The following is a 12,299-nucleotide window of genomic DNA, read 5'->3' as shown; positions in this document are numbered from 1 at the left end:
ATGACCAGGGACAGTAGGGCCACTCTCCAGTTGACACAATGACCAGGGACAGTAGGGCCACTCTCCAGTTGACACAATGAACAGGGACAGTTGGACCACTCTCCAGTTGACACAATGACCAGGGACAGTAGGACCACTCTCCAGTTGACACAATGACCAGGGACAGTAGGACCACTCTCCAGTTGACACAATGACCAGGGACAGTAGGACCACTCTCCAGTTGACACAATGACCAGGGACAGTAGGACCACCTCTCCAGTTGACACAATGACCAGGGTCATGTTTAGTAGAGCATACTGAATATTAAACTGTGGACCACTTCTTATTGGACAAGTTCATGTTCAGGCTGCCTCCCCTTTTCACTTCCTTTAAACATTTTCTCCCTTCTGACACAACCCATTTGTTCACAATGACGTGCTTTCCTCTTCTGTTGGTTGGGTGAAGTGGGCCTCCCTGCTTAGCTTTGTTGGGACCCACTTGTCTAAAATAGTTTCACCTCTTGGTTTAAATTGACAGTTTTGGTGCCAGAGAGTGTTGCTTTGGGGGCCTTTTGTAAAATAATCCAGGAAACACATTGCAATAACGTGTCCTGAGTAAAGGTTAAATTAATAAACTGTTTCTTCCTCTCTGGGTGATGCACCTGTCACAAACCTAGGTGGAATGAGCCCAACAGTCTTTCACTTTCTCTCCTCACAGCACTTGACCACCCTGTTAGCGTCATGTGACATGCAGGTGGTGCTGTCTGTGCTGAACCTCCTGTACGTGTTCAGTAAACGCTCCAACTACATCACCAGACTGGGCTCTGACAAGAGGACCCCTCTGCTGGCACGCCTCCAACATCTGGCTGAGGTACCGTACAGGTGGCAGAATGAGAACATGTTATCAGATATCCTTATGAAGACATGCTTGTTGATGCTTTTCTTCTGCATGTCCATGTTAAACCGACTAAACGTTGATAATGAGTGACATGGCCATTTGTTTTTGGCTTTCAGTCTTACAGATTTTCAACATGCAAGCCACAGCTTATTTTGATGTTAGCACTTGGTGTTGTATTTCAAAACCAACTGGCCAACCGTATAGAGCAGTAGAGTAAAAATGATTCTCTGTTAATGTATTTGCCTTGATATTTAGCCTAGGTAATGAAGCGATTTGGATAGGTGGTCTGATATGTGACGTTATCCCTGTAGAGTTGGGGAGGGAAGGAGAATGGCTTCGGTCTGGCCGAGTGCTGCAGGGACCTGCCTATGACGGTGAGGCTGAACCTTTATCATTGTCACAATCTGTAAAGGCTTGCGGTCTCCAGACAATCAGCCCATTTGCTTTGTAATGATTACATTTCCCATTATGACTGTCAAATGATACTGATGATGTTAGTTTCTATCACCCCCCCACGACTCACCTATCCTCTTTTTGCATCCTTCACCTGTCTCTTTCCCCCTCCTTCCACATCTCTTCTCTTGGCATCCCCCATCCCTGTAATGGTGACCTGAGCAGAAGTACCCTCCCAGTGCCACCACACTGCACTTTGAGTTCTATGCTGAACCTGGCCCTGAGGTTAAAGTGGAGAGGAAGGTAAAGACTGACACATTTCCTTGTACTCTACCAGAAAACAAATATTAGTGGGCGACTAATGCATGTCCCTGGTCTTTATTAAGGCATGTCTTGTTATGAGTGGATTTATTGACCATTTGTGAACTTTCTCTCTGCCTGACAGACCAGCAGTAACACATTACACTACATTCACATTGAACAGCTCGACAAGGTAAGGAACAAATGTTGTCTATTTTCTCAGAGCATTTAATGATTTAAACGAAGACTGAACAGAAGTAAATTGACCTTTTTTATTTGTTTAGGACTTCGCTGCTTTTCTTACATTGATCCTACATTCATATTAAAGAAACCAACCTATCCCCCAGGCCAAATTCAGATGTTCCTGATATTCTATGTTGTCTTTCTAGATCTCTGAGAGTCCCAGTGAGATCATGGAGTCACTTACGGTGATGTATAACATCCCTAAAGACAAGCAGACCCTGCTGTTCACACACATCAGACTGGCCCATGGCTTCTCCAACCACAAGAAGAGACTGCAGGCCGTGCAGGCCAGGCTCCACGCCATCTCTATACTGGGTAAGGGGGAGGGAGGGAGTGTGTGCTGCCTCAATATAGTTCAAAAGAGGTTATAATTGATTGGATTTATGTAGAGCTTTATCTAGACTCTCAGCCCGTCATTCACTGCCAATGACATGGTGCTTTTCTACATTCACCATTACAAGTTCTATGTTCAGTCGGTAATCAGTGCTTATGTCTCTGTGATGTTTACCTGTGTGTCCGCATTGTCTGTCTGATGCGTCAAATCCAATTTCCCCTCTGGGGATTAATGCAGTCAATTAATTTCATCCATTACATGTCGATCATTCTTTGAAATGAGTTTGCGTGGTAGCTAATTGTATTGTGGGGTTCTTTCCCTCCACAGTGTACTCCAATGCACTCCAGGAGTCGGCCAACAGTATTCTCTACAACGGCTTGATAGAGGAGCTGGTAGATGTGCTACAGATTACAGACAAACAGCTTGTGGTAAGAAATGACATTCTTTCTCCTTTCCACTCTATCCTGCTGTCCTCTGCCCCTAATGGTTGGTGGGTCTGTGTCACATACCAATAGTAGGTGTGAAATTGGAGCCAATATTGTGACTGCAATCATGTCATATTATAGACTAGGATCAGATGTCACTGGATTGTAGTTAATGTAACTAATACAAGACTGTGATCATTACAATATGATTGCAATGTGGTTTGTGGTCAGATTTGACAATACAATCATGATTGTCTTGGCATTGTATATGTACCTAAAGAGTTTCCACAGTCGTGGACAATCCTGGAAATAATGATATCTTGAAAGTCCAGGAAAACATACCCTTTGGCCTATATGTAATCCTCTATGCAGTTCTATAGTTTCATGAATACCCTGTCTCTTTCCTCAGGACATAAAGGCAGCGTCTTTACGCACCTTAACATCCATAGTGCACCTGGAGAGGACGCCCAAGCTGTCCAACATCATCGACTGCACCGGCACAGCTTCCTACCACGGCTTCCTGCCTGTGCTGGTGCGCAACTGCATACAGGCCATGATCGGTGAGTGGTCTATCGATTTGAACTTGGACTGATTTTGATGCCAGTCCAATGAGAACACAAGCCTTTACATTTTAGCCATTTATCAGACACTCTTATCCAGAGCCACTTAGTTAGATAGGTGCAAACAATGGAGTAACACATCTTCTTGGTGTTATGGTCGGATATGACTGTTGTACTAAGTTCTGAAAAAAAACTCTTAAGAACTATTCTTCAAGACAAGATGGGTATTTTGGTCTCCTGTCACTATGCCTGTCTGTGTGACTGAGTAGAATCCAGTGGAGGCTGATGGACCCAGCTCTAGGAAGCAAGGCTGCCTAAACAAATGGGCAACTGCACTGGAAGGCCTGCAACAAAAATAATTAATTGAGGTGACCGTTGAACAGAGGTCAATATCCCTGACCGTGCCTCTAACCTGCGGTGGGTGTTTGTCTCCTCAGACCCTCTGATGGAGCCGTACCCACACCAGTTTGCCACTGCTTTGTTCTCCTTCCTCTACCACCTGGCCAGCTACGACGCTGGGGGGGAGGCCCTGGTCTCCTGTGGGATGATGGAAGCCCTGCTCAAGGTAAAGAAACACACTGTCACCTCTGACCTGGCGTCTACTCACCCTTTTTTATTCTGCTAAGCCGGCCTGGTTTCACGATGTACGTATGCTGCGCAGGTGTCTGACAATTTGAATGATCTGTTGATCGCCCACAGAGTCTGTGTATGTCCAGTCCAGCATACTCACTTGCTCTGCATAAAGGCTGAACCGATCTAAATATATCCTTCCTGCTTATGGTCCCCATAGGTACGCCAATTAAGCCCCCTTCTGCTCTAAAAGGCTCCATGTAGAGGAGCTTAATTATTTTCTAAGACAAGAATAGGCTTGGTCTGGGAGTCTGATCCATAGTGTTTGTATGCGCACAGACTCAGCTCCCTCTCCCCTCCCTTACTCCCTTCCTCTGTAGGTGATCAAGTTCCTGGGGGACGAGCAGGACCAGATCACGTTTGTCACGCGTGCAGTTCGAGTGGTGGACCTCATTACCAACCTGGACATGGCAGCCTTCCAGTCACATACCGGCCTTACCATCTTCATCAGCAGGCTGGAGGTAGGGTCCTTTACACACACATACCCCTAACACACCTACCATTCTAGATACAGGGCAGGCTCCTCTGCCTATCTCTGTTGCCCCCAGCCAAAACGCTTTTATTAGTTTAAATTGACATGTTGGTGCCAGAGGGCTTGGAAGTAAACTTTTGGGGGCCTTTGTTACCCACTTGGGAAATAATAAATGTGTTGCATAAATAACCTGAGTGGGTGACGACGCACCTCACTGCCTGGGACCTGATGCAGCACTCTAGGGGCTCTGTACTCGGCTCAGTCTCTGCTGGAACACCCATGTGCCAAAGTCCTGAACTCTTTCACTCTCTCTCGCTCCCTCATTGTTCTTTCTTTCCCTCCCTCCCCCTCTTTCACTCTCTGTGCAGCATGAGGTGGACCTGTCTAGAAAAGAGTGTCCTTTTGTCATCAAGCCAAAGATCCAGAGACCCAACTCTACTGTGGAATCTGAGGACATGGACACGGACGTGGATGGCCAGTCAGAAAGCTGTAGGCTCCTTTTTATTTTCTATTGTCCATCAGCGGAACCATACATTGGGCTATAGGCCTACATTTAGTTGAAGAGACCATATGAATTGATCAACATGGTTATAAGGTGTTAGTCTAAAATTGGTACCATGTTTTGGTCAGTCAATATAGATCCATTTGATTGACTTTTGTTGAGGGTTAAACGGTATGTGGAGGTACTATGCAGTAATTGTTCTATAATAGTTAGCTAGCTATGTGTTGTCTTACGGTCATTACTTGCAAACTAATCAATTCCCAAAACTAGAATGTAAGAAGTTAAATAGCCTCCATTTTCCCACGTTTTCCTTGCCTTTGTTATGGGTGATAATATAGATCCAGTGTTGGCTGTTGTGGTATGGCTGGGGTCTTATGGCGTTGTGGCTGGGTGTGGTGGTGTTATACTTGAGATCTAAAAAGAACTGGAGACTGCGTCCAGGATGTCCGACTGTTGTTTTCAAGGTAATCTACTCAGGTTCGCGGAACGCTGATTCATGGACTCTATGGTGCTTAAACCTGGTTTATATGGACCAACATGACATGTGCACAAGGAGTAGTGTTGACATCATCCAAAAACATGGCAGACACTGGATGAATATAAACTCAGCAAAAAAATAAACGTCCCTTTTTCAGGACCCTGTCTTTCAAAGATATTTGTAAAAATCCAAATAACTTCACAGATCTTCATTGTAAAGGGTTCCCATGCATGTTCAATGAACCATAAACAATTAATGCACTTGTGGAACGGTCGTTAAGACACTAACAGCTTACAGACTGTAGGCAATTAAGGTCACAGTTATGAAAACTTAGGACACTAAAGAGGCCTTTCTACTGACTATGAAAAACACCAAAAGAAAGATGCCCAGGGTCCCCGCTCATCTGTGTGAACGTGCCTTAGGCATGCTGCAAGGAAGCATGGGGACTGCAGATGTGGCCACGGCAATAAATTGCAATGTCCGTACTGTGAGACGCCTAAGACAGGGAGACAGGACTGACAGCTGATCGTCCTCGCAGTGGCAGGCCACAGGATCGGTACATCCGAACATCACACCTGAGGTACAGGATGGCAACAACAACTGCCGAGTTAGACCAGGAACGCACAGTCCCTCCATCAGTGCGCAGACTCTCCGCAATGGACTGAGGGCTTGTAGGCCTGTTGTAAGGCAGGTCCTCACGAGACATCACCAGCAACAACGTTGCTTATGGGCACAAACTCACTGTTGCTGGACCAGAAAGGACAGGCAAAAAGTGCTCTTCACTTACGAGTCTCATCAGCGGTCATGGTCGGATTCACGTTTATCGTCGAAGGAATAAGCGTTACACAGAGGCCTGTACTCTGGAGCGGGATTGAGGTGGAGGGTCCGTCATGGTCTGGGGCGCTATGTCACATCATCGGACTGAGCTTGTTGTCATTGCAGGCAATCTCAACGCTGTGCGTTACAGGGAAGGCATCCTCCTCCCTCATGTGGTACCCTTCCTGCAGGCTCATCCTGACATGACCCTCCAACATGACAATGCAACCAGCCATACTGCTCGTTCTGTGCATGATTTCCTGCAAGGCAGGAATGTCAGTGTTCTGCCATGGCCAGCGAAGAGCCCGGATCTCAATTCCATTGAGCACGCCTGGGACCTGTTGGATCGGAGGGTGAGGTCTAGGGCCATTCCCCACAGAGATGTCTGGGAACTTGCAGGTGCCTTTGTGGAAGAGTTGGGTAACATCTCACAGCAAGAACTAGCAAATCTGATGCAGTCCATGAGGAGGAGATGCACTGCAGTACTTAATGCAGCTGGTGGCCACACCAGATACTGACTTACTTTTGTGTTAGTTTTGTGTTAGTTTTGTGTTAGTCACATGTCTGTGGAACTTGTTCAGTTTGTCTCAGTTGTTGAATCTTATGTTCATACAAATATTTAAACGTGAAGTTGGCTGAAAATAAACGCAGTTGACAGTGAGGACATTTCTTTTGTTGTTTATAATTTTGTCAGTGCTGAATAAGAAAAAAATCAGTCTCAGCGACAATTATTGGAGTAATTTAGTGGATGTTTTGTGCACAAAGGTGATGACTGTCTTTTTAGTAATTTTTCTATCTGACTTATCTATGGAAATGGTCTTTCTGGGCCGGGCGGCAGTATAAATATAAGGATGTAAATTTGATCAGTCATGCTTATCGGTCTATAGGTTCATTTGCATAATTTTGTGGAATTATGGTCATGCATCTTATCACGCCCACAGCATACATGAATATCCTATCACCCATCAGACAGAGCCAGAGTAACTCCTCACTGGAGTAAAACGTGCTTTTGTAAGCCCAGTCATTGAGCAACCTATAACTATTCTAAATGCAATTGCCTTTGATGGCCATGATTGAAAAGGAAAAATATTTCTCAATCTCAACTCGTAATTAAAGTGCGCCTCCCATTTGCCATACGAGTACATAGCCTGCCTATTGTTGACTATAGCCTATCAGCGCATCACCCACCACTTTGCAATGTGAGCTTGAGGCAGGAATTATCTGAAAGCTTTACTTCAAATAATGACAGGTCAACCAGCATTTCTCTCTTGTTCTGTTGGTTATCATATCAACTTTCTTTCGCTGTCCAGAAGACCAGGGCACAATCCTAGTCATGTTAGCAACCAATCCAAGTTCACCTCTGTCACATCTGCTCACATTAGGTTTAGAAAAGTTTTTTGTTGTTTGATTGACTTACCCGCTTCATTACCGAAGTTACAGTCAAAATGCTATAGCCAATAATTGAGCATGTAAGACGATTGGCTTGCTATCGTTACATGTTTTCAATAAGCTCTTGAAGAAAAATGCCCGGTCTTTCTATGCATAGTATCATAGAGGGAGAGGCGAACTAAGAGCTTTCACTCACCAAAATCTGTCCAAAACAAGCCCATGTGTTTCTGTCGCCTGCCTTCTAAAACAAGCCCAATGTGTTTCTGTCGCCTGCCTTCTAAAACAAGCCCAATGTGTTTCTGTCACCTGCCTTCTAAAACAAGCCCAATGTGTTTCTACATCGCCTGCCTTCCAAAACAAGCCCAATGTGTTTCTACATCGCCTGCCTTCCAAAACAAGCCCAATGTGTTTCTGTCGCCTGCCTTCCAAAACAAGCCCAATGTGTTTCTACATCGCCTGCCTTCCAAAACAAGCCCAATGTGTTTCTACATCGCCTGCCTTCCAAAACAAGCCCAATGTGTTTCTGTCGCCTGCCTTCTAAAACAAGCCCAATGTATTTCTACATCGCCTGCCTTCCAAAACAAGCCCAATGTGTTTCTGTCGCCTGCCTTCCAGCCTTGGGATGACTACCATTGCTAGGGCAGGGAGAAATAAGAATCTCATTATATACAGATCTCTGATAGTATTTTCTGTTGGTCACGTCATTTTACTGTTTCTACATTTTTATTTTTTTACAGTTTGTTAACCGGTTAATGAGGGTCAGTTGGTTGACAGCAAAATTGACTGCAATGTACATCCCTATGCAGTACCGAGGCAAAATTGTCGAAGCAGTTGAAACCATGCTTCTAGACTGGAACCCTGACCCCTCGGGTGTTAGGGCTGTTTTGTGGTGGCTGTGGTGTGGATGTTGGCTGTGACTGTTGGCTGTGTTGTGGAGGTGGTGTGGATGTTGGCTGTGTCTTGGTGAATGTTGGCTGTGGTGTGGATGTTGGCTGTGTTGTGGCAACGGTGGTGTGACTGTTAGCTGTGTTGTGGTTGCTAAAACTGTGTCCTCTTAAGTGTCAGAAGAGAGGATGGAGAGCAGCCCTGGTCCCTCAACGTCCTCTGGCTCCAGACCTGAGACAGACCACCGAGCGCAGAGCAGCACTGCCAGCACGCCCCGCACAGGTACACACTCGCATAGCAACGCACATAAACAAACATTCTCAGCATAGACTATCACACGCTCAGTCAAACACACACACACAGGCGCTCACACTCCTATGTGTTCCATCTCCCATGTTCTCTCCCTCCAGGCCTGCAGTGTATTCCCCAGAGAGCAGCTCTGCTGAAGTCTATGCTAAACTTCTTGAAGAAAGCCATCCAGGACCCTGCCTTCTCTGATGGCATCCGTCACGGTGAGTGAGCTTTGATAACCACACTCTCAAAAAGCATGAACAATGGAGATACGCAAAACTTAAGCTATCTGAGGGGAACTGGTCTTATATGATCAGATGGGTTACGGTTGTAATGCTTATAATAGGTACTGGGGCTTCAACAAAACATGATGGGAAAATGTTGAATGAATTCCCCTGGACGCAGCCCGACTAACCTCCTGGTCTCTGTATGGCCTCTCTTCTCCAGTCATGGACGGGTCTTTGCCTACCTCACTCAAGCACATCATCAGTAATGCAGAGTACTATGGACCTTCTCTTTTCTTACTGGGTGAGTACTCGAGTCACACAACATGCTTCAGAGGAATCTACCATGACATGCATTATAATGTGTAGTATGTTTACTAATATCACTTGATCATTGAGAATGTTCTGTGAAGTCCATCAAAGCATACATTATGCCATGTTGATTAGTCAGTTTTTTCCCCTCTGATTTGAAACATATTTCTCTCGTTTCCCCTCCCTCCCCCTTCCACAGCGACTGAGGTGGTGACGGTGTTTGTGTTCCAGGAGCCATCTCTGCTCTCCTCCCTGCAGGATAATGGCTTGACTGACGTCATGCTGCATGCCCTGCTAATCAAAGACGTGAGTCCCGCAGCACTCATCTCCTCTCGGCTCACCCTGCATTCAGACCACTCCATAGTCGTCGATGCAGGTTGGCTTTGATAAGTGCGAGGGAAAGTTTGTCGTTGGTGTCTGAATGTGAGGTCACTCTCTCTTTCTTCTCAATCTTTTCTCTACCTCTTCAGTCGCTCAGCGGACCCCCTCTCATTTCTCTCACTGCTCTCCCTCTTGTCCTCTCCTGCACATTTGACATGTTTAAATGTCCCGTTTTCTTTTTCAGCAGGGTCATACATTAACACCGGTGTAGCCAGTGGATGTAGAGCCTACACTGCCTAGGCTTCATCTTGCCCTCCATCTCCTCTCTGTCACACAGCATTGCATTAAACAGTCATTCTCCCTCCTTGGTTTCACCGCTTCCTTTCCTCCCTCACTCTTTCCTTCTGTTTTCCCCCTGCTTCTGATTGCCTTTACGTTTTGATTCCCTATGCCCTACCCTCACCCTCTCTTCCCCGCACCCTCTCTTCCCCGCACCCTCTCTTCCCCGCACCCTCTCTTCCCCGCACCCTCTCTTCCCCGCACCCTCTCTTCCCCGCACCCTCTCTTCCCCGCACCCTCCTTTCCTCCCTCCCCAGTCCCCTTCCTCCCAGTTGTTCCCTACCCTCGCCACTCTGTCTCTCACTCGCTCTCTCTCTTCCTCCCCTTTTTCTCTCTTTCTCCCTTTTCTCTCTCTCACAGTCTCTCTCTCTGCAGGTCCCGGCTACCCGGGAGGTGCTTGGTTCTCTCCCTAACGTGTTCAGTGCCTTGTGCCTGAATGCGCGAGGCCTGCACTCCTTCGTCCAATGCCAGCCCTTTGAACGCCTTTTCAAGGTGCTGTTGTCACCTGACTACTTGCCTGCCATGAGACGACGCCGCAGCTCTGACCCTCTGGGTGAGTTGGGTGTGTGTGTGTTATTGCAATCTAGTATGGCGAGAGAGACCTTTGAGAGAGGTGTGTTAACTTAAAGGAAGCTAGTATATTGGGACACAATTCACTCTGTTGAAAAATAGGTGTTTGTTATAGGAATGTTGGGTTGTAATTTGAAATACCTGCTACACTAGAAGTTAATGGTTACATGTATGAGGAATGTATATTGTAATGGAGGTTGGATAAGAGCCAGGGGCTTGTAGAGTTACTAATTAGGGGAAAAGACAATCACATAGTTGTGGCCACAGGTAAGTGTGGATTAGTGAGGAATGGGGACTGTGATAAGTCACGAAGGGAGAAGGAACAGTTTATTACCCACATCACTTAACTTCCTGCCTAGCTACAAAGATGTAGTGTTTAGAGGTAAGGGAGACTGCCTAAAGGGGGGTTTAAATACTGGTGCTGGTGGAAACATGTCTGTCTTTTCAGCTGTTTGACTCTGGGTGAATTAACTTGGTTTGAGCTTTAGCTAGTTGTGTGTTAGTTTTTACTCTGTTTATTTAGAACCTAACAATACTGAACAAAAATATAAATGCAACCGTTTCAAAGATTTTGCTACAGTTCAAATAAGGAAATCAGTCATTTGAAATAAATGCATTAAGCCCTAATCTATGCATTTCACATGACTGAGAATACTGATATGCATCTGTTGGTCAAATATACTACAAACAAAAATGCACCTCACAATGAGCCTCAGGATCTTGTAACGGTATCTCTATGCATTCAAATTGTCATTGGTAAATCTAAATTGTGTTCGTTGTCCATATCTTATGCCTGCCCATTCCATAACCCCACGGCCACCACGTGGTACTTGTTGACATCAAAATAACGCTCGCCATACACGTGGTCTGCAGTTGTGAGGCCAGTTGTACGTACTGCCAAATTCTCAAAAACTACGCAGGTGGCTTATGGTAGAGAAATGAACATTCAATTATCTGTAAATGGCTCTGGTGGACACTCCTGCAGTCACACTTCCTCCAAACTTGAGACATCTGTGACATTGTGTTGTGTGACAACTTCACGTTTTAGTGGCTTTTTATTGTCCCCAGCACAAGGTGCACCTGTGTAATGATCATGCTGTCTAATCAGCTTCTTGATATTCCACACCGGTCAGGTGGATGGATTATCTTGGCAAAGGAGAAATAATCACAAACAGGGATATAAACAAATTTGTGCACAACATTTGAGAGAAACCAGCTTTTTATGCGCATGGTACATTTCTGGGATCTTTTATTTCAGTCCATGAAACATGGGACCAACACTTTTTTTGAAATATTTTTGTTCAGTGTAGTATGGCGACACTATACACTGTTGATGCAGATGTCTGTATGTAACCATGCTGGGTTGTGTGTACAGGAGATACAGCGTCCAACCTGGGCAGTGCTGTGGATGAACTGATGAGACACCAACCCACTCTGAAGACTGACGCCACTACTGCCATCATCAAGGTGGGTTTACAATGACATGTACAGGAGGCCTGGGAAAACTGCAATGATCAGCACCATTGAGCAGGTTTGGGAGTGAATACTCCAGTACAGGTTGGTATTTGATTACTAATAATCAAATACAAGTACTCAATTTAAAAAATATAACTTTTTTAGCAAGTTAAATGTATAAGCACAGGCACAATTTCCAACTGTAAGATGTTTATTGTTTGGAGTATGTCAAATGCAGTGACGATGTTAAAATGTTAAAGTTGTGTATCAGAACCATCAGTCATTGGAACAACCTTTAGCATACTGCAATCTCTTTTGACCTTCAAACCCGTTTCACGGTAACATGTGAGTACTCAATTACTCAAAATGATTTTAGTGAGTGCACAGACACTCATTCAAATGCCATCCCTACCCATTGTTCATGTCTGGACTTGTAGTTTTAACTCCATGTGACTTGACCAGAAAAAACTGAGGTCTTGTTGTA

General features: G+C 45.3%; 1 protein-coding gene across 18 annotated transcripts in view; it reads left to right on the top strand.

Moving 5' to 3' along the window:
* The window catches only part of huwe1 (HECT, UBA and WWE domain containing E3 ubiquitin protein ligase 1), a 78,993-nt gene that overhangs the window by 7,286 nt on the left and 59,408 nt on the right, over positions 1-12,299 (top strand). For 15 of the 18 annotated variants that reach the window (XM_031794626.1, XM_031794640.1, XM_031794630.1 and 12 more), the window contains 16 exons: positions 697-849; positions 1,188-1,250; positions 1,495-1,572; positions 1,715-1,762; positions 1,959-2,127; positions 2,474-2,574; positions 2,981-3,131; positions 3,569-3,696; positions 4,082-4,222; positions 4,602-4,722; positions 8,478-8,585; positions 8,714-8,815; positions 9,042-9,122; positions 9,330-9,436; positions 10,151-10,343; positions 11,736-11,827. In XM_031794626.1, the coding sequence (XP_031650486.1) occupies positions 697-849; positions 1,188-1,250; positions 1,495-1,572; positions 1,715-1,762; positions 1,959-2,127; positions 2,474-2,574; positions 2,981-3,131; positions 3,569-3,696; positions 4,082-4,222; positions 4,602-4,722; positions 8,478-8,585; positions 8,714-8,815; positions 9,042-9,122; positions 9,330-9,436; positions 10,151-10,343; positions 11,736-11,827 (1,836 nt within the window). The remainder of the gene's footprint in view (positions 1-696; positions 850-1,187; positions 1,251-1,494; positions 1,573-1,714; positions 1,763-1,958; positions 2,128-2,473; positions 2,575-2,980; positions 3,132-3,568; positions 3,697-4,081; positions 4,223-4,601; positions 4,723-8,477; positions 8,586-8,713; positions 8,816-9,041; positions 9,123-9,329; positions 9,437-10,150; positions 10,344-11,735; positions 11,828-12,299) is intronic. The other 3 variants (XM_031794644.1, XM_031794638.1, XM_031794635.1) reach the window with 1 other exon arrangement.

The sequence above is a fragment of the Oncorhynchus kisutch genome, linkage group LG17 (assembly GCF_002021735.2).
Source record: "Oncorhynchus kisutch isolate 150728-3 linkage group LG17, Okis_V2, whole genome shotgun sequence".
NCBI classification, from domain to species: domain Eukaryota; kingdom Metazoa; phylum Chordata; class Actinopteri; order Salmoniformes; family Salmonidae; genus Oncorhynchus; species Oncorhynchus kisutch.
Note: the sequence above shows the minus strand (reverse complement) of the source record. Positions and strands in the feature narration are given on the sequence as shown.